Source organism: Procambarus clarkii, chromosome 15 (assembly GCF_040958095.1).
Source record: "Procambarus clarkii isolate CNS0578487 chromosome 15, FALCON_Pclarkii_2.0, whole genome shotgun sequence".
NCBI lineage: Eukaryota > Metazoa > Arthropoda > Malacostraca > Decapoda > Cambaridae > Procambarus > Procambarus clarkii.
Window position 1 is genome coordinate 49809327 of NC_091164.1, and position 24379 is coordinate 49833705.

A 24379-nucleotide genomic window follows, 5' to 3' on the forward strand; every position below is an offset into this window, starting at 1 on the left:
CAGATAAATAATGACGTTACGTTAATGGAACAATGGAGCATTCGTGTGAGTCGATCAAACAAGGATCGAGGTTAATTACTTTGACTTCCTGAAACACGTCAATTACCCGGCCCACTGACCATTAATTACGACAGACAATACTGGTTGATACCTGGTTGATGGGGTTCTGGGAGTTCTTCTACTCCCCAAGCCCGGCCCAAGGCCAGGCTTGGCTTGTGAGAGTTTGGTCCACTAGGCTGTTGCTTGGAGCGGCCCACAGGGCCACATACCCACCACAGCCCGGTTGGTCCGGCACTCCTTGGAGGAATAAATCTAGTTTCCTCTTGAAAAAGTCCACGGTTGTTCCGGCAATATTTCTTATGCTTGCTGGGAGGGTGTTGAACAACCGGGGACCTCTGATGTTTATACAGTGTTCTCTGACTGTGCCTATGGCACCCCTGCTCTTCACTGGTTCTATTCTGCATTTTCTTCCATGTCATTCACTCCAGTACGTTGTTATTTTACTGTGTAGATTTGGTACTTGGCCCTCCAGTCTCTTCCAGGTGTATATTATTTGATATCTCTCTCGTCTTCTTTCTAGTGAGTACATTTGGAGGGCTTTGAGACGATCCCAATAATTTAGGTGCTTTATCGCGTCTATGCTTGCCGTATATGTTCTCTGTATTCCCTCTATTTCAGCAATCTCTCCTGCTCTGAAGGGGGAAGTGAGTACTGAGCAGTACTCAAGACGGGACAACACAAGTGACTTGAAGAGTACAACCATTGTGATGGGATCCCTGGATTTGAAAGTTCTCGTAATCCATCCTATCATTTTTCTGGCTGTCGCAATATTTGCTTGGTTATGCTCCTTAAACGTTAGGTCGTCAGACATTATTATTCCCAAATCCTTTACATGCTGTTTTCCTACTATGGGTACATTTGATTGTGTTTTGTACTCTGTATTATGTTTAAGGTCCTCATTTTTACCATACCTGAGTACCTGGAATTTATCACTGTTAAACATCATGTTATTTCTGATGCCCATTCGAAAACTTTATTAAGATCAGCTTGAAGTTTTTCAATGTCTTCAGCCGAGGTAATTTTCATACTGATTTTTGTGTCATCTGCAAAGGATGATACGAAGCTGTGACTTGTATTTTTGTCTATATCTGATATGAGAATAAGGAAAAGCAGCGGTGCAAGGACTGTACCCTGAGGTACAGAGCTTTCAACTGCACTTGGACTAGATTTTATATGGTTGACCATTACTCGCCGAGTCCTGTTTGACAGAAAACTGAGTATCCAGCGTCCTACTTTACCGGTTATTCCCATTGACTTCATTTTGTGTGCTGTCACGCCATGGTCACATTTATCGAAAGCCTTTGCGAAGTCCGTGTATATCACATCAGCATTCTGTTTTTCTTCTAATTCCTCAGTGACTTTCTTATTGCTCAAGTAGCTTTGAGAGGCACGATCTTCCCGCTCGAAACCCATGTTGGCCTGGGTTGTGAAGGTCATTGGTCTCCATGAAATTGGTGACCTGACTCCTTATCACTCTCTCAAATACTTTTATGATGTGCGATGTTAGTGCAACTGGTCTATAATTCTTTGCCAATGCTTTGCTCCCTCCCTTGTGTAGAGGGGCTATGTCTGCTACTTTAAGTGCATCTGGTATCTCCCCCGTGTCCAAGCTCTTCCTCCACACTATACTGAGTGCCTGTGCTACCGGCACTTTGCATTTCTTTATAAATATTGAATTCCATGAGTCTGGACCTGGGGCCAAGTGCATGGGCATGTTTTCAATTTCTCTTTCAAAATTTAGTGCGCTCGTGTTGATATCAGTTATATTTACAGGGGTTTGAATATCCCGCATAAAGAAATTGTCTGGATCTTCCACTTTCATGTTTATTTGAGTGCTAAACATGTCCTCATACTGCTTTTTTAGGATTTCACTAATTTCTTTGTCATCCTCCGTGTATGAACCTTCACTTGTATGAATAGGTCCAATACTGGCAGTGGTTTTTGCTTTTGATTTCGCATGTGAAGAAATATTTTGGATTTTTCTTTATTTCCTGATTTGCTTTCTGTTCTAACTGCCTTTCTTCAGTTTCATATGAGTGTTTCAATTTTCGCTCGATTTCTTCAATCTCCCTATTTAAATTATTCCTTCTTTGACAGGAAATTTGTGTCTGCATAATCAGTTCCGTTATTTTTTTCCTGCGTTTATAGTGTCGTCTGCGTTCTCTTTCTACGTTGGATCTCTTTCTGGCTTTCCTCAAAGGAACATGTTTCAGACAGGCTTGATACGCTTCCAAAGTCAGGTTTTCTATTCCTTCTGTAGGACTTGTATTACTTAGAACAGTTTCCCATGGAATGTTTGTAAGTTCCCTGTTTATTATCTCCCAGTCTATCCTTTTATTATTAAAATTGAATTTACTGAATAGCCCCTCTCGCTTTATCAACGTTTTAGGTCTATTCTGAGTATTGATGGTCATTTGCACTTCAATGAGCTTGTGATCTGAGTATGTGGTATCTGATATTGTAATGTCTCTGATAATGTCTTCATTGTTCGTAAAGACCAGATCTAGAATATTTTCATTTCTCTAATTCTTATCCGGCTGACGGCTAGGCTCCTTGAGACTACCGTAGCTGCTTGCAGGAAAGTAAATTAACCCAAACGTATTCTACGTTACTCAAATTGTAAAGAACAAATTCTCTTACAGCAATGGGCATTCCCTTGGTTACGTTATATTAATTGCCTCGCATCACCTCACTGAATACTGGACTTCGATGTCCTACCAGATAAACAGGAGAATATATGTGTACCCAAGTACTCGTCTACAGCCGAGTTCACCCACGACAATGACAAATCACACTAACAAATCACAGTGATTTACGTTACAATGCGGTTGCAATGACAATTCTGCAGAACCTAATAAAATAATATACAGGACATGAACCCTCTAGAACACTGCCCCACAATGACTTTACTGAACTGCAATCACATACGGTGATTGCTCAACTCTAGCAACAATCACCATCAAATAACAACCCCTTTGCAATAACATACACGGCAAGTACTATAATTTCCAAATATTAGAATACTGCACACACTTCCTGTTGCAAATGACCCCAGTGCTCTCAATAACCCCTAGAACATAGGTCCACACATTGCAATCACCACAGTAAATAACACAATAACACTGGGCACCGTGACACTACGATTATATATATATATATAATTATTGCTGACACATGTAGCCTACAGTTATCATACGTTATTGGGAACACTAAGGAGATCTCGCACTCGTTAAATCATATGGGTGAGTGATTTATCGATCCCGCATGCCGATAAACACACTCGAGAGTTACCTTACTCGACAGAGCGATGGCGGTCTCTCCAGACAGCCTCGTCACTCACCAAATTTTACCAAAATTATGTTAATACTGCAACCACAATACATATATATATATATATATATATATATATATATATATATATATATATATATATATATATATATATATATATATATATATATATATATATTTATATATATATATATAATATCGAGGTGTTGTTCAATGCGGGTACGGATACTATGGTCGATGTTGCTATTTCTCCACTCGTTTGCAGCATGAAGTAGTTGCGTTTTGTTGTCTTTGATTTCATTCTCTGCCTTGTATATCTGATCACGAATCAGATCCTGGCGATATTTTATCGTGAAGGCATGATTCCTTGCTGCTGGGTCGTGCGCTTTAATATTATTATATTTTGGTAGCAGTCTTTCCTGTAGACATATATTCTTAAATATGACCGAAAAAGTAAGATTAATAATTCTAACACGAATTTTCTCAATCTTTCGTACATTACGCTTCACTGTTGGAGGTAAATCAAAAATCAATTCTCCAAAATTCATTTTTATTTCTAGTCTGACGCGACACGGGCGCGTTTCGTAAAACTTATTACATTTTCAAAGACTTTAGTTCACAAATACACAACTGATTAGAACTTACGTATCTCCGATTTTATATCTACATTTGAGTGAGGTGGGAGAATTGATGTGGCATTAACACAAGACAGAACAAGAGGGGATATTAAGAGGGGATATATTAACCTATACCCCCTATTAGACTATTTTACAGGAACTTCTTTTCCACAGCTCATAAAACGGAGGAAAGGGTCCTGAAAGATATTGTTAATAGAAACGTTATCCCTACAGACAAAAATCAGAGGATACAACTGACGATTTACTATAAAACCAGAAAAACGGCCAGCCTACTCATGAGAAACTCTCCAGACACAAAACAGAACGCTTTAAAAGAGACTAACGTCGTCTATGCCTTCAAATGCCCACTTGGGGACTGTAAGCTCCAAAAAACCCAGTATATAGGCAAGACAACAACATCTCTTTCTAGGCGTTTAACGATGCATACTGTAAGCAACAGGGCTCCATTAAGGAACATATAATCTCTTCCCACAACCAAACCATCGCCAGAGAAATCCTAGTAAACAACACAGAAATCATCGATAGATACAGCGATAGCAGGCGGCTTGACGTTTGCGAGGCACTACACATCAAGAAGTCAACACCAGCAATCAACAGCCAATTATTGCACAACTATATTCTACCCACCTCAAGACTCCGCTCCAATATAGAAGCATCAAGAAATATGGACCAATAGGCTTTCTACAAACACTTCTATTCAATACCCATTGTTTGTGTTCTGTCTTGTGTTGATACTTTTAATACCCTATTAATATCCCCTCTTGTTCTGTCTTGTGTTAATGCCACATCACCCCTCCCACCTCACTCAAATGTAGATATAAAATCGGAGATACGTAAGTTCTAATCAGTTGTGTATTTGTGAACTAAAGTCTTTGAAAATGTAATAAGTTTTACGAAACGCGCCCGTGTCGCGTCAGACTAGAAATAAAAATGAATTTTGGAGAATTGATTTTTGATTTACCTCCAACAGTGAAGCGTAATGTACGAAAGATTGAGAAAATTCGTGTTAGAATTATTAATCTTACTTTTTCGGTCATATTTAATAATATATGTCTACAGGAAAGACTGCTACCAAAATATACTAATATTAAAGCGCACAACCCAGCAGCAAGGAATCAAGCCTTCACGATAAAATATCACCAGGATCTGATTCGTGATCAGATATACAAGGCAGAGAATGAAATCAAAGACAACAAAACGCAACTACTTCATGCTACAAACGAGTGGAGAAATAGCAACATCGAGCATAGTATCCGTACCCGCATTGAACAACACCTCGACATCCTCACAGACCAACATCACCTCAGCACTGAAACAAGGATTATCAAGAAACTAACAACAATATATATATATACATATATATATATATATATATATATATATATATATATATATATATATATATATATATATATATATATATCACACTTGTCATGTCCCTGGGAACAATACAAGAAATTAAGACCACACTGTGGTACACTCCATAATAATCATTGCCAGGAATCACTGACGTTACACACATTAACCTGAGCGCTCAGTGTTGGAATTCCACACCTGCAAGACTACACATGGAAATGATATCACTCCATCCCACGGACGATCAAAAATGATTTAATTATCACAATGGAATAATATAATTATTACATGGACATCCTCTCTGTCCGTGGCTAATCTATGTATACTCTGTTCCCGTGTGTACCCACACACACACACGCACTGTACGTCTGTGTACACAAGACGTAAGTCCCTCTGGACTGACAAGATGACAATAAAGGGTGATTATCTCCTCGTCCACACTTCACTTCACCTCCACAGGTGCTGCGTGACAATGTGGACGGAACACCTGACTTCGAATTCAAGCTTTAAGAGACTAACTGATCACCAGAAATACACACATAGGTATTTACTCATTCATACTGCCGGCTTACACACCATTCCCATACATCAGGCACGCCACTACGGGTGGCTGGCTCAGTCACGGCAGTAGTAGGTGGCGTAGGCGGTGATAGTACATCACGTGGTATTTTACGTACAATTGGCGCCCACTCGAACCCCTCCCACTCACAACACGGCTCGGTTCGCACCCTCGACCCACCGGTAAAGTGAGACGTTCGTACCCAGGTGACGCGCACAACGATAGCATCTTACACAAACATGGGAAATTTGCCTTAAAACTCTGACACGAATTTCCCCGTTCCCATCGACTGCTACAGAGTACTAGCAGGTATTATTAATAATCACTGGTATGGGATCTACAAGTCTGTTACTGCTCGTATGCACATTACTCCACAATCCCAGATCACTGTACCTCTACCCACTGTACACAATGTCTTTCTCCAATCCAAGCAAGAAATTCGGCCGGATTCTGTGACGACCCCCGTCGTCGATGAAGCAGGAGGTGAAGCAGTTGAGTAATCAAGCCACCACGACGCCCTATACTCAATTTGGCCGAATTGAGTACAGAGAGCGTCTTGACAAAGTGGCAGTTATGTTCAGAATGACGCTTACACCCGCGTTCTCCTCGAAATAACCAATGAGAGGAAGGCATACAGTGGCCTACCCCCTCTCAACCAATCAGCGACGGTGTAGCACAGCCCCTAGGGCAACTCCAAGATGGCCGACCAACATGGCGGCTCAAGATGTTTACCAAGATGGCGGCTGTTTCCATGACGACGATTGGCTAGCGCGCGGGTGGCCCACAGCTCGCCCCACGCCTCGGGCCTAGCTGTTCCCGCGCAAAGTTGAGTCTCGCTCAAGCCATACAATGAGGTTACCTTGAGGTGCTTCCGGGGCTTAGTGTCCCCGCGGCCCGGTCGTCGACCAGGCCTCCTGGTTGCTATCGGCATATCTCTGCTACTCTCATATCATCATGCTATGAGATGATGCTATCGGCATATCTCTGTCCACAGACGTGCTACTCCGGCCAGGGTAACATTTCTGGACTGCTGATGACTGGGGCTCTCACATGAGCCCAAACACTAGATGTTTCAGTTGCTGGTTACCAAGCTTAAGGCTTAAGTCCGCACACTTAACAAGTGTACTGGCCTCCACAGGCATAAGAGCACTATTGTAAGTGAGCTGGTGAACCATCTCCTCACAGACATGTTCAGGGAAGGGAATTTATCATTTTACAAAGAAAAAATGAATTTTTGGGAACACTTTGTTTCATGCGCACAAGGGGAATTTCACAATAAACTCGGCGCAGCATGGTGGTTAATTGACTGAGCTATGACACGGATAAGAATTGCAACCGAGAAATCAACTTGACCTACCACGGATCCTGCAGTCTCTCTGAGACACAAACCAGGTTTTTACACAATTCCCCCATGCACCTGAGCTCTGTCAATAATCTGTTCTACCTCTTCGCCCTTACTTCATTACACACACTCGGACATAGGTTCGAACCATCGTCTCGGCTCTTGTGGATTTGTTCATTTCAAACTTGAAATGAAACAAACAAACAAACAAACTCATTTCAAATTTGTTCATATCAAACCTACCCATACTATCAAAAATATTTGAAAAAATTATCTACAAACAGCTCTACTCCTACCTCGTAAAATTCGACATACCCGGCCCCTGTCAGTTTGGCTTCCGCTCCCAAAAGAGTACTAGCGACGCAATTATTAGTCTCCTTGATATAATTTGCTCAGCCCTTGACAAAAATGAGTTAACGATTGGACTCTTCATTAACCTGAAAAAGGCCTTTGATACTGTTAACCCTTAAACTGCGCATGGCGTATATATACACCCTGAGTAACATGTCCCATGGTGCGCATGGCGTATATATACGCCATAGGGTGCCAGGCCTGATTCAAATGGCCTGCGGCTACACGGGGTTCACAGTAGCTTCCTCAGGGCTTTTGTAAACAGATGCCATTTTAAAAAAAAATCGTGGGCAATATTCTCAGGTGTGAGAGGCACAGTACTGTTGGAGCAACCAAGGCCGGCGCACGCAGCATGAGCGAACAGCATTGATGTTCAGCTTGTGACCACAGCATCGCCGAAAAATGTCAAAATAAATATATAATTGTTATTATTTAGCGATGACAATATTACAGATGACCAATGACTGTGATATAAATAACCAGGGTTGTGATAATAGCAGGATTGTTGTAATAAATAGCGCTGTGGGAGGAGTGATGCTGAGAGACGGAGGGAGACAGCATCGTTTACTGACTGTGTGGCCACCTGTTATTGTTTGCATTCACCATACCAGGTCAGTGGTTCTCTATGGTGAACACAAATGTAGATACTTATATATAATGTGTGTATTAGTGTAATAACAGCAAAACGATTATGCTGGGAGGAGCCATATGGGTGACGGAGGTGACGTCGTCTGCACGATTTGTCTAGCTGTTTAGAGGGTGGCCACTATGCTCTTTGGGCGCACTACAAGCTTAGGTGTACAGTTACGGTGCATAAAACATGTAGATATTTATATATAATATGTGTATATAGGGTAATAACACTGCAAAAGGTATTGTTGGGGGAGAAAGTTTAGTGCGTGTGACCTTGAAAGAGTGAGGGAGCCGCCATCTGTGTATTGCGACGACTCTTAGTGCCTGAACTAACTATATCAGCTTAGCTGTACAGTTGTGGTGAACAAAATATACACATACTTATATATAACGTCTGTATATAGTGTAATAACACCACAACTGGTATTGTTGGGGGAGAAAGTTTAGTGCGTGTGACCTTGAATGAGTGAGGGAGCCGCCAGCCGCCATCTGTGTATAGCGACGACTCTTAGTGCCTGAACTAACTATATCAGCTTAGCTGTACAGTTGTGGTGAACAAAATATACACATACTTATATATAACGTCTGTATATAGTGTAATAACACCACAACTGGTATTGTTGGGGGAGAACGTTTAGTGCGTGTGTTGAGGGAGTGGCAGCGAGTGGCTGGCTGGTGTGTGGCGGTAACTCCTCGTTGCTTTTCGACTCTCAATACCAACTTAGTGGTTCGTTATGGTGACCAAAACATGCCAATACTTATATATAACCTGTGTATAGAGTGTAATAGCAGCAAAACTATTTGTTTATTGTTTTATAAACATAATAATTGAATCACTAATATGCACATCATACTTTTGAGTATAGCGATTATTAACCACTTTTATTATATAAATATATTACAATACACACTATTGAATAATATTACTACAAAAAAACTAAGAAAAAATCAGTCGGAGACATTGAAACAATTAGGTAATAATATCTTTGTGGCAACTCCCATCTGTCAACGCTGGTGACGCTGATCGGGTCTGACGACCGCTCTGTCAACGCCCACTTATTGCCAGACTTCCTCGGTCAATTGCGCCCAAAATATGTCACCTACGATTTTTTTTTTTTTTCCGTGCTCAGGGGACACAAATTAACATGTTTAGAAGACGAAAAAAAAATTTTGAATTTTTTTTTTTCTTGCGCACAGGGGTGTAAATGTCCCAAGGACCCCTGAGCAGTGTAAGGGTTAATCACAACTACCTCTTATGTAAACTGCATCATTATGGAGTCCGAGGCCATGCCCTGGACTATATCCAATCCTATCTTAGTGATAGACACCAATGTGTAGCCATCAATGATATATCCTCTCCTACTCTACCAATAACCATTGGAGTGCCACAGGGCAGCATCTTGGGACCTCTCCTATTTCTTATATACATCATTGGTCTGCCTAATGTCACCAACATTCTGAAACCTATATCGTTTGCTGATGATACTACCCTCATCTACTCTAACCCCAACCCACATACACTAAATAATGCTGTTAATAATGAACTAAAAAAAGTCCACTTATGGATGTCAACCAACAAACTAACACTTTAACATAGAAAAGACCTACATCTTATTTAGAAGCAAATCAACAAATGCAATTCAGCTTCACATAGACAATGTTAACATTAGTAATAGAAATGATGGAAAGTTTCTTGGCCTATTCCTAGATAAGAGACTCAATTTCAGCACCTACATACAACACATAACTAAGAAAGTCTCTAAAACAGTTGGTATACTCTCCAAAATCAGATACTATGTACCTAACTCTGCTCTCATCTCACTATATTATGCACTAATCTATCACTATCCTAATTATGGTATCTGTGCATGGGGTTCAACCACTGCAAACCACCTCAGGTCCATCATCCCCCAGCAAAAATCTGCTATCAGAATAATAACAAATTCTGTTTTCAGACAACACTCGGCCCCCTTGTTTAACTCCCTAAACATGTTAAACATAATCTCACTCCACACATTCTCTTGTGTCAACTACATTTACAAAGGCCTGTTCTTAAATGCAAATCATGTTCTGAAACTCTCCCTGGACAGATATAATAGGACCCATTATCACCACAACAGAAATAAATATCGCTTTGTTATCCCCAGAGTCAAACTTAATCTGTACACACAATCTATGCAAATAATGGGATGTAGTCTATGGAACTCACTCCCTAATGAATTGAAAAGCTGTCCAACTTTTGCGTCATTCAAAAACAAAACTAATAAGTACCTAATCTCATCTGCATAGTTTTTTTACCTTGTTGCTTTAAAATTGCAATGTATCTAGTGCTACCCAATCTCCCAATCTTCATGTACCCAACCCAAACAACTTTACCATTGTGATCATTGCTGTCTTCTTATATGTGCTTTCAATTTGCTGTATGGTGCCTATTAATCTTCGTTTAAATTACCAATCAAGCTGTCAATGCAAGCAATCAGAGCTTTAATATACCAATGTGCTCTAATATTCCTACTAATCTCTCTCATCTAACTTTTTTTCTTTCTTGCAATGTATCTGTTATCATTTTATCAATTCCGCTAGAATTTACCTACTTAAAATTATCTGTTAGATTAAGGACCTGCCCGAAACGCTGCGCATACTAGTGGCTTTACAAGATTGTAAATACCATGCTATGTATTCTCATAAACCCAATGTACCTTCTTGTATATAAATAATTAAATAAATAAATAAATAAAAAAATTTGATGCATCACGCTATTGTGATTTCTATGTGTAATAAGAGTATTGTTCAATTGAAGGGACAGCAGTTACATATACTGTACTAATGAAGCCACTATTACGAAAAGCGTTTCGGGCAAAATTAATAGTAATATAGAAATTTTTTAATTAATGTTGTGACGGGGTAAAACACTTAATACTATAAGAGAAGTAAGCTAACAAAATGAGAATGTTCAAGGAAAGTAAAAAAATAATACAAAGGTTATACATAAGGATGACAAGCATTTATTTATTTATTTATATACAAGAAGGTTCATTGGGGGTTAAGAGAGAACATAGAAATGAAGTTTATTTTACATTCTTGTAAAGCCATTAGCACGCATAGAGTTTCGGGGAAGTCCTTAAACTAACAGATAATTTTAAGTAGATAATTTACAGTAAAATTGACAAAAAATGTGTACAGGTACTTTACAGCCTTACCTTACAAGTACAGAGTATAGTCAGAGTACAGGCATAGATTATTACATTATGGAGTCAGTAGTTCTAGCAACAGTACAGTAGTTTATTTACATTAATTACAGAAGGGAAATACAAGGTGTAATTTAGAACTGCATGACATTTTCTTGGAACATACCAAAACATGGAGTAATATAAACATACTATAATTTAAGGTTAATGGGCCCAACACTAACAAATAACCAAGATCATAAAGGACATGAGTAAACACTTTATCAAAGAAATGCATGAAATTAAATTACATTAAATGTAGATAGTAAATGTAGAAATTATGAGTAATACAGTGTGTCTTCGCTTGAACGAACTATATGGGGGGGCGTAACCAATTCATTCCAGTATGGAATTCATTCCATCAATCCGGCCTCAGCATCCCCCTTCCCCCCCAAAAAAAAAATTAATAATACATATGCCAGTACACATTTGCCTTTTGAAAAATTTAAATAACAAAGAATTTGACACGCACACAGAGATCACACTAACGTGATGCATCAAATGAACAAAACCACAAGGGCAGTGACGAGGATTCGAACCTGCGTCTGGGAGCATCCCAGACACTGCCTTAATCGACTGAGCTACGACAGGGTTAAAAGGGTTGAAACCGAAGTTCTACTGAACTTACTGGATCCCGTAGCCTCTCCGAGGCACAAACCAGGCTTTTACACAACCCCCCCCCTCCACCCGAGGTATGTCAGTAGAACTTCGGTTTCAACCCCTTTAAACCCTGTCGTAGCTCAGTCGATTAAGGCAGCGTCTGGGATGCTCCCAGACGCAGGTTCGAATCCTCGCCACTGCCCTTGTGGATTTGTTCACAAAGAATTTGAATTGCAATGAAATAAATTGATATTGCACGTTACAGTACTGTACTGACCCTACCAGTTGAGTTTTGTAGTGCAAACTTTGTTAGTCTCAATATCCTGAGAGTGCCACACACATGAATATAAATTGTTTAAAGAACAGTAACTTTTCTAACAAATGTACATTATACACTACAGTCTGTACATAAAGTACAGACCACTAGAATCGCACTACTGCAGTACACGTATATCATATAAACTACACTTTGTACGTTTAATGTCATTAGAACTGTACTGTACAGCTCAATTGGCACTCCCAGGTAAGTTATGGCTAGTGCTGGGTGCTGGTCTAGTTGCCTGGGCATCCTTGGAAGGTGAGTCCTTGCTAGTGCTGGGTGCTGGTCCAGTTGCCTGGACATCCTCGGAAGGTGTGTCCTTGCTAGTGCTGGGTGCTGGTCCAGTTGCCTGGGCATCCTTGGAAGGCGAGTCCTTGCTAGTGCTGGTCCAGTTGCCTGAGCATCCTTGGAAGGCGAGTCCTTGCTAGTGCTGGGTGCTGGTCCAGTTGCCTGAGCATCCTTGGAAGGTGAGTCCTTGTTAGTGCTGGGTGCTGGTCCAGTTGCCTGAGCATCCTTGGAAGGTGAGTCCTTGCTAGTGCTGGTCCTGTAGGCCTACTGTGAAACCATACCAAAAGCTTTTGAATCTTAGTTTGTTTCTTTGTTGTGAGCTTCTTTACAATATCTTTCATAATATATAGTTTCAGTTAAATATCATATATCTTATTATATACATATCTTTCAGTTAAAGCCTGTTTCATCTGCTTTGTACCTTGAGGTTACCTTGAGGTGCTTCCAGGGCTTAGCGTCCCCGCGGCCCGGTCGTCGACCAGGCCTCCTGGTTGCCGGACTGATCAACCAGGCTGTTGGACGTGGCTGCTCGCAGCCTGACGTACGAGTCACAGCCTGGTTGATCAGGTATCCTTTGGAGGTCTATATCCAGTTCTCTCTTGAACACTGTGAGGGGTCGGCCAGTTATGCCCCTTATGTGTAGTGGAAGCGTGTTGAACAGTCTCGGACCTCTGATGTTGATAGTTCTCTCTCAGAGTACCAGTTGCACCTCTGTACACTTAAAACCAGCTTAGATTATTAGATATCATGTGCTGAGAAAGTTTATGCTTGTATGCATTAGCACTCTCCAACTTCTACACTTAATCCCTCGCCACAAATTTTCTTGTTAATGATGCTCTCTTTAAATCGACATACCTATTCAGTGCTAGCCTTGAAATTGTCTATGTTTAACTTTACAGCAAGTCTTTCAGCTGCATTTCTAATAGAATCAACTTATAAATTGTTTTATTTAAAATATTATTATTGTTAGTTTGACATTTTATACAGTACAGTTCTGTATTAACCCTTAAGCTGTGCATGGCATACATATTTATTTATTTATTTATTTATTTACAAGAAGATATATTGGGGGGTTAACAGAGAATTTAGAAATTAAGTTAAATTACCATTCTTGTACAGCCACTAGCACGCATAGTGTTTCGGGACCATATACACCATATTTCGGGAGCATATACGACAGGACCTGATGGCAAAGTTCAGTTTCTCAAATTTGCTCTAATGCTTTCCAATTTTTTGTGCATACTAGCAAATCCTGCAACTTTGTCTAAATGATCACAAACGTAACTTAAAAAATAAGAAAATAAAAAATAATTATAAAATTGAATATTGAGAACTTCAGATTTTTAAATCCACTGCAAAAATATAAACTATCACCAATTATTCCTTTGGTGTTATTATGCTCTCAGAATAGTATATGATCTTCATTTTCACAGATTTAGAATGTATGTTTTCAGTTTAGTTTACTGTAAAAAAAATTGTCAATGTGGCATTTGAATTATGCGCCAAACTTAGAAAAAAAATTGATAACTCCAAACATTTAGGGTTTGGGAAAAATCCATTCTAATAGGATTGTAAAAGAGACAGCTGTGCACATTATTTGTAAAAATGGTGAGAATCGGTCAGAAACTAGGTTTTTTAAAACTGACTCAAAGTTGAAACTCTAGTTTTAGAGATAATTGAAGTTGAAGTTATCGACAATGAATAATTTAGTTCTTATTCATTAATTTACTTATATCTTTTAATAAAGGTTGTTTGGCATTCGTACTCGAATATGTGAAACTTTTAGGTCAATATGTGTTATAATGAGGTCAAGAAAAAATACCCCCCCCCCGAAATAAAATATAGGGATTAACTAGGCATTTAGGGGATAAAAATGTATTCTGTATAAAAGTTATAAAGCCCTAATCTGGTCCCTAATCATCAAAACCACCTAAAGATACAAAGAAAATAGAATTTGAAATCTGTGAAACTCAGTAAAAAAAAATTCAAAGTCCCAAGTTCTGCCAGTTGTGACTGATTTATTGGGTGACCAATTTCATTCTATCTTGACATAGTTAGGGATGCGTATGCACTCTCCAGGATGTAGAGGTTACAACAAAATGAGATAATAAACAAAGGAGACAAAATTTTTTTTTCATATTTTTTGGATATTGGTGACAGTAACAGATATTAACATTAGGCAATACATTTTTATGATATATAACAAAATAGAGCATGATAACATACTCATTATTATTGGTATTATTATGTATTACTCAGCAATGCTATACAGACACCAACTGCATATCCACTTTGTGGACACTTCTTGCTACTATTCTTCTTCTTTATACATTGGACAGGTGCTTGCATCTCTTTATTACTGCATTATCCCTCAGTTCCAGTTAACAGGAGCTGTTCTCCTTATCAACAAAATGTTCTTCTTTTTTAAAAAAATTGTCTAAAATACATTTCTGAACATATTAGAATGAAACTTTCATGATGCTTATGCCAATAAGTTGGAGATTTGTTTAACATTTAATATTAATTTTCACATAATTCAAATATTTTTTGCCCAGCCCCAGCTTTTACAGCCCAGGCTGTAGCAGCTTAATGGTTAATGCATGTGGTTTGTATTAACCACATGCTGTTTGTATTAACCACATGCTGTAGGCTGTTAGAGAGGGAGGGGAGGCAGCCGAGAACCCGCCCATACCCCCTTCCCCATTCCTGCCCACCCTCCTTACTCCTGCCCACCCTCCTTACTCCTGCCCACCCTCCTTATTGCTGCCCACCCTCCTTACTCCTGCCCACCCTCCTTATTGCTGCCCACCCTTCTTACTCCTCCCCACCCTCCTTATTCCAGCCCACCTTCCTTACTCCAGCCCACCTTCCTTACTCCAGCCCACCTTCCTTACTCCAGCCCACCTTCCTTACTGCAGCCCACCTTCCTTACTCCTGCCCACTCTCCATACTCCTGCCCACCCTCCTTACTCCTGCCCACCCTCCTTATTGCTGCCCACCCTTCTTACTCCAGCCAACCTTCCTTACTCCAGCCCACCTTCCTTACTCCTGCCCACTCTCCGTACTCCTGCCCACTCTCCGTACTCCTGCCCACCCTCATTACTCCTGGCTACCCCCCTTTTCTCCAGCCCACCCTCCTTACTCCTGCCCACCCTCCTTATTCCTGCCCACCCTCCTTACTCCTGCCCACCCTCCTTATTCCTGCCCACCCTCCTTATTCCTGCCCACCCTCCTTATTCCTGCCCACCCTCCTTATTCCTGCCCACCCTCCTTACTCTTGCCCACCCTCCTTATTCCTGCCCACCCTCCTTATTCCTGCCCATCCTCCCCACTCCAGCCTACCCTCCTTACCTTTGCTCAAAGCATAATACCTAAAAAAAATATTTAATTTTTCTAAATATTTACTGTGTTTTGGTGGGAAAAATTTAGTCATAGAAACCTTAAATTTGTTTTATTTTGCCTTAATAGGTAATACTGCTTCCAGTCTCTGCTCGGCTCCCCAGGACGATAGCAAACACAACTCTTGCCCATTAATGATGGTAAGGACAATTTTATTCTTACTGTACTACCAGTGTGTGTGTTTATCATGTTGATGTCGATATCCAGTGATTGTGAGTGTATTAATCAAGATATTTTCATTAACTAGTGTATTAATGTTGGTGTTGTCATTTACCAGTGATGGCGAGTGTATTAATTATAATCATTACCCAGTGATGGTGAGTGTATTAATCATATTGGCATTACCCAGTGATGTTGAGTGTATTAACCCCTTAACTGCGTTGCCTCCAAATATGACACCCCCGCAGTGCGCAGGAAATAAATTCTCTGGAATTTTTTGTTTAAAGTGTCAAAAACCCTTCCCTGAATATGGGTATGTAAAAAAAAAATCGAAATTGTACTTACTTTGGCTGCTATGGGGTCCATAAGTTGGGGCGTGACGTCGTCATTCCCCATTCACCCGTGACGTACGCTCCCGGGGCCAGTAGGGCGTGTGGCGCGCGAGTTGCCGCAAATATATATTTTTTCATTTTTTGCGCACAGTTCCAAATACATTTTATTTGTTTTTACGTGCTAATTCTATGTATAATGAACACGTACACTATATTATGGCAGTAAAACATCCGTACTGTCCGAAGACACTGTGTTACGTGCAAGACACATGTGTACACGTATGTTGCACATATTTACCATGTATCATGCTAATTTATGTATATATACAATCTATTTACACACTATACAATGTCACACAGTATATACATTCACCATCAACATACACAGAACTCCTCGAGTGTGAGCAGCCACACCCAGCCAGCCAGTCCTCCCTTATTCCTCCAACATCGTACTCACTATCACCTCTCCTCCCACCATACTGTTATTCACACCAATGTTCCAGGTTCATTTATGTATATTTACAACACATTTACACTCTGCACTGTCACACACCATAAACACACTCAGAACTCAGCGAGTGTGAGCTGCCACACCCAGCCAGCCAGTCCTCCCTCTCTCCTCCAACATCGTACTCGCCATCACCCCTCCTCCCACCATACTCTTACTGTTTATATTACACTATTTACATATGTTATGTATACCTATCTACATGTTTTATTCACCAGAACTATGCAAGTAAGCCGGTATTGTGTCCTAACAGTACAGTTGCTACCATACACTGCATGAGAAATCACACAGCAGACGACGCTGCGATTACGACGTCACCTCCCTCACAAAAATAGCTCCTCCCAACATACTCTTGTTGCTGTTATTATACTATATACACACACTGTATATACCCATGTACATATGTGTTCCCCGTAGTGAACCACTTAGCTAGTATGGTGAGCAAAACAAGATTGGCTGCCACACACAGTGGAGGCTACCTCAATTCTCTCCCTCCCCTCCCTCACCAAAATTCCTCCTTCCACAATACTACGCACAATGCTAATTATAACCACAATCCTGGTCACAAATTCCTGTAAATGAATAATTGACCACACGTTTATTTTGAAAAGGAACCTAAGAAGTCATTTGAAGATTCCAAATGGACGAAATAATGCTTTGGTGCTGTGAACATTGTGAACAGCATTGAATCACTGATATTTGAACATTGTACCCAGTCATTATCACACTCAGGCTCTTCTATAATACTATCATGGCTAAATAATACAGATTATATATATATTTTGACATTATTAGGCGATGCTGTGGTCACACGCTGAACAGCAGTGCTGTGCACTCATACTGCATGCGCCGGCCTTGGTTGCTCACTCACTACTGAGGCTCCAACACCCGGGAATGTGGACCACGATTTTTTTTAAAGATGGCGTCTGTTTACAAGAGCCCTGAGGAAGCTGATGTGAACCCCACGTAGCCGCGGGAGTTTTGAATGGAACGTGAAAAATAAAAATACCCGGAGGCGCGTTGCGCAAACCAGACGTGGGCCTGCAGGCGCATTGCGCAGTTTAAGGGTTAACCCTTGTGTTGCTAAGGGCTATTTGCACCTTGTCACCCACAGGTGCATAACAAAAAAAGAAAAAAAATTGTTTCCTAACCTGTTAATTTGTGTTCCCTGACCACAAGAGAGAGAAAAATTAATCGTACATACAAATGGCATAAATGAGTCGACAATGAGCGATGACGTCACACCCTGCATGCTTGCTCATGCAAGGTGCGGCCCAGAGGCATCGCGCGCAGTCTTCAAGCAGCCAGAATTGCTACGAATTTATTTTCGCGGCATTATTTACAGTGTCTAGGCGTATTTTATCACAAATATTCACTAATTGTGTTGCATATAATGTTACTTCATGTTCAATGGTAATAAATGTTGCATACATTGAGTATACACATGTGCACAAAAATGTTTTCCCATTATGCCAATATAATATGTATTCACATTGTTCATTATTATATTTACACACACATGCACACACTATTTACAGGTTTTTGTAATATTATTGCACATTTAAGAAGTCTTGGAGAGAGTGGTAGGCATTGAAGCAGTTGACAGAACATAATGGAACTGCACACGCTTCACACCATGTTTGCACATGTTTACGTTTCTGATCGCTTTTTATTGTTCTACAAACTAAGCAATCACGCTTGCCTATTGCATGCTTTCCAGCTGGTGGCAAATGTTTTAGTCTGTGTGCTTGAATGATCTCCATATGAGCGTGCCTTGGTGTAGCAGCATGCTGCAACACTGGGTTCATGATGGGTCTTTGTATGACAGGAACATCTTTGCCAAACTTTGCTAATAACTGTGTCCCAAGTGTAAAAGCAAACGAACGGAAACTTGGAAAACGGAAAAAAACTTACGTCAAGTTTTCACCAGATACATATTATAGCTATTCAGCATGCTTATGTCAACAAGACGGAAAAACACTTTTTTCGTCCACTTCAATGTTTTCTGCACACACTCGACAGTGCCCACCATCATGTCAGATTTATCAACCTAATGCATGTTGATATTATAGTCAAGAACACAATCTGGCTTATATACTGGTTCTTGCATTACTCAGTTCACCTTGCCACTGTTCATCATTGTACCATCACGAACGTTGTTGTTGTTGTTGTTGTTAAAGATTCGCTACCCGAAACCATCACGAACGGTTGTCAGCAAGTTCACTTCTCTTTTGTCTTTCCACGTAACTGAGCGTATTTGATCACTTTTTCTTAGCTGGCAGTCATAAACTTCAAGTTTATTGTCAAACACTGGCATTTCCCTTCTTCTTGGCTTTACTGTACCAAATAATCCAGTTCTATTTTAAATCAAGAACCTAGCTGGCAAGGGACTTGTATAGCAGTTATCCGTGTATAAAATGTGGCCCTTGTTCATCCATGGTACCATCAGTGACTTCACCACACTACCTGAGAAACCATGTTGGTCGTTACCGGGAATGTCTACATCGCTAGCAGAATACAGAATCGTGTGTAACACGTATCCTGTTTCACAGTCACAAAGAACAAAGAATTTCAATCCAAATCTGTTGCATTTGGAGGGAATATACTGCTTGAATGCAAATGTCCTCTGAAAAGCACAAGGGAATCGTCAATCACCAGCTTCTGTGCTGGTACGTAGAAATCTCTGAACTTTCCAGTCACTTCATTCATATAGTGTCTGACTCTCCAAAATCTATCATCCTCTGTCCGGTCCTCATTACTTGCAAAATGAAGACACCTGTGGAGTATCTGAAACCTGTCTCAGGAAATATATTTCCCGAAGAAAGGTCTTGGAATAGTCTGGTCTTTGCTCCAATAATCTGTGATAGTGTGTTTGACACAATGTTTCATCAACATACATATTGCCAAAAATACATACATTTCACCTACAGTAGAGTTTTTCCAATGCTGCAATCGTGAATATTCTGTTATCTCTTTTCCAATGAGATGAGTCGCATGAAGGTTCATTTGGTGTACATTATATTCCATGAGCGACTCATCATAAAATGCTCTAAAGTAATCCATTTCACACATGTCCTCACCATTATCAGGGAAAAGGTCTGTAATCCCAACTTCTTTATTGTCAAAGGCAGGAATTAGAGGAATAAAATCGTCACTATCACTCCACACAAGGACACCTGGGGTCCTGCGAGGCGCAACAGTGGCACGACAGCGAGAAAGTGTTGCACACCATGGACCAGGAGCTGAAGCCCGTCTACACAAAGTACGGCCGCTATGTGAACGTGAGGTGAAATCACGTGAACATGAGGGTCTTGGTTCCTCATGTGGTGCCATACAGTAGCGCTTGGCTGGGCGAGACGCTGCTGACGCGACAAATTCTCGCCCGGTATCACCACTGGTACTAGCAACAGGCACGGTAACACTATGCTCTGAATCCACTTCACTAAAACCAGAAAATAAGTCACCTTCCTCTGACTCGTCGTCCAAAATATCCTCGTACTCTAAATAAGCACAAGAACTGTGTGGTCGTGGGTGAATTGGAGTAGACACTGGGCGAGGAGGCACGGGTGAGCATGTAGGCCTCGCCATGGGAGGAGACTGTATCTCATATTCACTGTCTGTGCTACTATCATCGGTCAATTGTCTGTAGTCCTTATCAATGTCAGTCATCAAAAATCGCTTTCCTCACCATCAGAAAATAGTTCACTAGTTTTCTCTTGAGTAAGTGATTGCGTGGTTCGTGCTCGGGAGGCGTTTGGCCATGCGTTCGCCATGGTGACCGCTGCGTAATTGGGGCCTCCCATGCATTGGTAGCGTGAGCTTGATTTTTTTTTTAACAAAATGGCAGCTGGTTTACTATAGCCTCTGGGCAGCATATGGGGGCCCCCCCCCACCTATCCCGCTGGCCATTCAAATCATGTGCGGTATTCCATCATCTCATATGACGTGATGCACAATTTATAGCAAGTTACTCAACACATCATATGACGTGTTGCACAGTTTAAGGGGTTAATCATGGTGTTATTACCCAGTTATGTTGAGTGTATTAACCCTCTGAAATGCAAATAGTGCATAATTTTGCTCAATCAGGGGTGCGCATAACACCTTAACCACTGCACTGCGCCAAACGACAAATGCCATTCGCCTTTACTGCGCCAACTGACAAAAGTATTTTTTATTTCTTCGTATACGGTCAAAGCGCGCTTGCGGTAGGGTCGGTACAAAATGGACTCTTAGGACCTCCAGTGAGAGCCAGCCATCTTGGAAAAAATTCCCAGAATGTCGTAGGGCTGCTGGCTGGGTTAGTACTGAATGAGCAACAATGGGTGGCACACGTGCCTCTGGCTCCCAAACACCTGTCCAACGCGGTGTTGACTTGGGTACAAGATGGATTCCTGACGTGTTTGCCAGATTTAAAAAAATTCACCGCATTCCCCACAGTCATGGCCAGGCTCATATTCAAGGTAGCAACCATGTCGTATTCATCCATATCGAGCTCCCAGCCCTAGTCGGCCATGTTTTTAAGAAAACATCATCTGATGTTGGAATACAAGGCATATTGCTTGAAGATGAGCATGCCAATGATTTTGATAACCCAAATCTGGAAAAAGACCTAACACAGGTGTCTGCTACTAGTGATATGGATAGTGAAGTGAACGATGTGGAGAGTGTGTACAGTACACAGCTCTCACAGCCCTGCCTTGCCGGACTAGGTCATCACCATCAGTGGAACAACACAAATGAATTTTTGTATGTTCCACTGAACATTTAGTGCCAAATGCAATTCAATTGGACCATTCGGGAATTCGTTAGAGCGGGGTCTGTTAGAGTGATGGTGCACTGTATTTGAAAAGAAAAAAATGCAGGAATAGAGAAGTGATTGCAAATATTATTCAGCAGATATGTAAGTAATAACATTTAGCAGATACTGTACTGATATAAGTAATAAAATTTACCAGATATAAAAGTAAAAATAATGAAGAACAGAAGAGTGGGAAATTAGATAATTAATCAAAATTAAGATTTCTAAAGTAAACGAATTGAGATTCAAATAATTAATCAAATGGAATACAAATAATTAGCTAAGTTAAGAATTAGATTAATATTGTAATACATGAATATTTTATGGTAATAATACAACATGGGCAAGGATATGCAATATAAACAGGCAATACACAGGCAAAAAAAAAAAAAGAGAACAAAGTGAGAATTAGACAATTAGATTAAGATTATGAATAAATAAATGAATTCAGATTCAAAATAAATAATAAAGAAGGAAACATAATTAATCAAATTAAAAATTCAGTAATCTCTTAAGATTGTAATACAGTAATATCATCTGGTAATAAGACAAGTTGGATAAGGGTATGCAATAGAAACAAACACATATGGGCTGGAAACACTGATGTACTTAAAGCTTAAGAATCCATTAACAATGCTGGAATATTAGACAACAAACAAGACTAGTAGCTAATATTAATGGGCAGATATATAAGTGAGAAATTAAATTATTAATTTTTAATTCACAAAGTAATGAATTAAAGATTCAGATAATTTGACAAATTAAGAGTTCAAGGTTTATAACATTTTGGGAAATGGAAGTGTTAGTATCAACAGATAAATGGGTAAGTTGCAAATATTGTAAACTAAGAATCTGATAACTAGACAAATTAAGCATTCAAAAAATTATTACATTTTATAAAATTGAAGTCATTGTAGTAATAGTTATAAGAGGGTAAATTACATGAAATTGAGGCCAATAATATAAAAAAGAGCATTTATTAACCCTTAACATGCTCGGGGTCTAATATCCTGCAATCCCCACAGGCGCATGTCATTTTGAAAAAAAAAAAAATTTTTTTTTGCTAATCTGTTAAGTTGTGTTCACTGATCACGGGAAAAATAAAAAAAAATTCTATTGTACTTTTGTTGCAATAGAGCCGGAAAGCTCAGCGATGACGTCACAATCTGCATGTTCGCTCATGCAGTACACGCCCCTGAGGCGTTGCGCCCGGTCCTCAAACAGCCAGAGTTGCCACAAATATATTTTCGTGCTATTTATTTACAATGTCTAGGCGCATTTTATCCAATTTTTTTCACTAATTGTGTTTCAAATAATGTTTGAACATATTTTGTACCAATAATTGTTGCATATTTGAGTATACACAGGCGCACACATATGTTTTCAATTATGGCAATATAATATGTCATTACAGTCTATTATATTGTATGTTCTGCTTATATTTTTATATATTTACACACACACTATCTGCTTATATGTTTACATATTTACACACTCGCACACGCTATACACACTTTGAAGCACACTTAGAAGTTTTCTAGACTGTGGTAGTCATTGAAGCAGTCGACAGCACGTAATGGGATACCACACGTTTCACACCATGTTTGGACAAGCTTCTGTTTCTGGTCTCTACGTGTCGTTGTTTTACACACCAAGCAATCACGTTGGGCTATTGTACGCTTCCCAGCTGGTGGCAAATACTTGAGTCTGTGTGCTAGGAAGCCTTCAGTGTGAGCGAGGCGTAGAGTACCAGCATGCTGCAACAGTGGGTTTATGATGGGCCGCTGAATCCCTGGGACATCTTTTGCAAACTTTCCTAATAACTGTATTGCAGCATCAAATACAAAGTCACAGAAAGTGGGCTTACGTCCAGTTCTCACAAGGTACATGTTGAAACAGTTCAGCATGCTCATGTCCACAAGATGGAAGAACACTTTTTTCATCCACCTACATGTCTTCCGCACACACTCTGCAGTGCCAATCATCATGTCTGATTTATCAATCAACCGCATGTTGATATTATAGTCTAAAACACAGTCTGGCTTATATAGTGGTGCGTTTGTTTTATGGTTCACTTTCCCACTGTTCACCATTGTTCCATCATGAATTGTTGTCAACAAGTTCACCTCTTTTGTCTTTCCACTGAACTGACAATGTTATCACTTTTCTTTCTCTGACACTCACCAACTGCAATGTCGTTGTCAAACACAGGCATTTCCCTTTGTTGTGGCTTTACTGTACCAACCAATCCGGTTCTATTTTCTAGCAAGAACCGAGCTAACAAGGGACTTGTATAGTAATTATCCGTGTATAAAATGTGTCCCTTGTTCATCCACGTAGCCATGATGGTCTTCACTACACTCCCCGAGAATCCATGTTCGTTGTCACCGGGAATGTCTACATCACTAGCCGAGTACAGAATCATGTGTAACACATATCCTGTCTCACAATCACAAAGAACAAAAAATTTCAGGCCAAATTGGTTTCGTTTTGAGGGAATGTACTGTTTGAATGGA

General features: G+C 40.2%; 1 protein-coding gene across 1 annotated transcript in view; it reads left to right on the forward strand.

Moving 5' to 3' along the window:
- Positions 1-24379, forward strand: part of LOC138365096 (uncharacterized) — a 103641-nt gene that overhangs the window by 8064 nt on the left and 71198 nt on the right. The window contains exon 2 of the mRNA XM_069325209.1: positions 16133-16203. Coding sequence (XP_069181310.1) covers positions 16198-16203 — 6 coding nt within the window. The 5' untranslated portion in view covers positions 16133-16197. The remainder of the gene's footprint in view (positions 1-16132; positions 16204-24379) is intronic.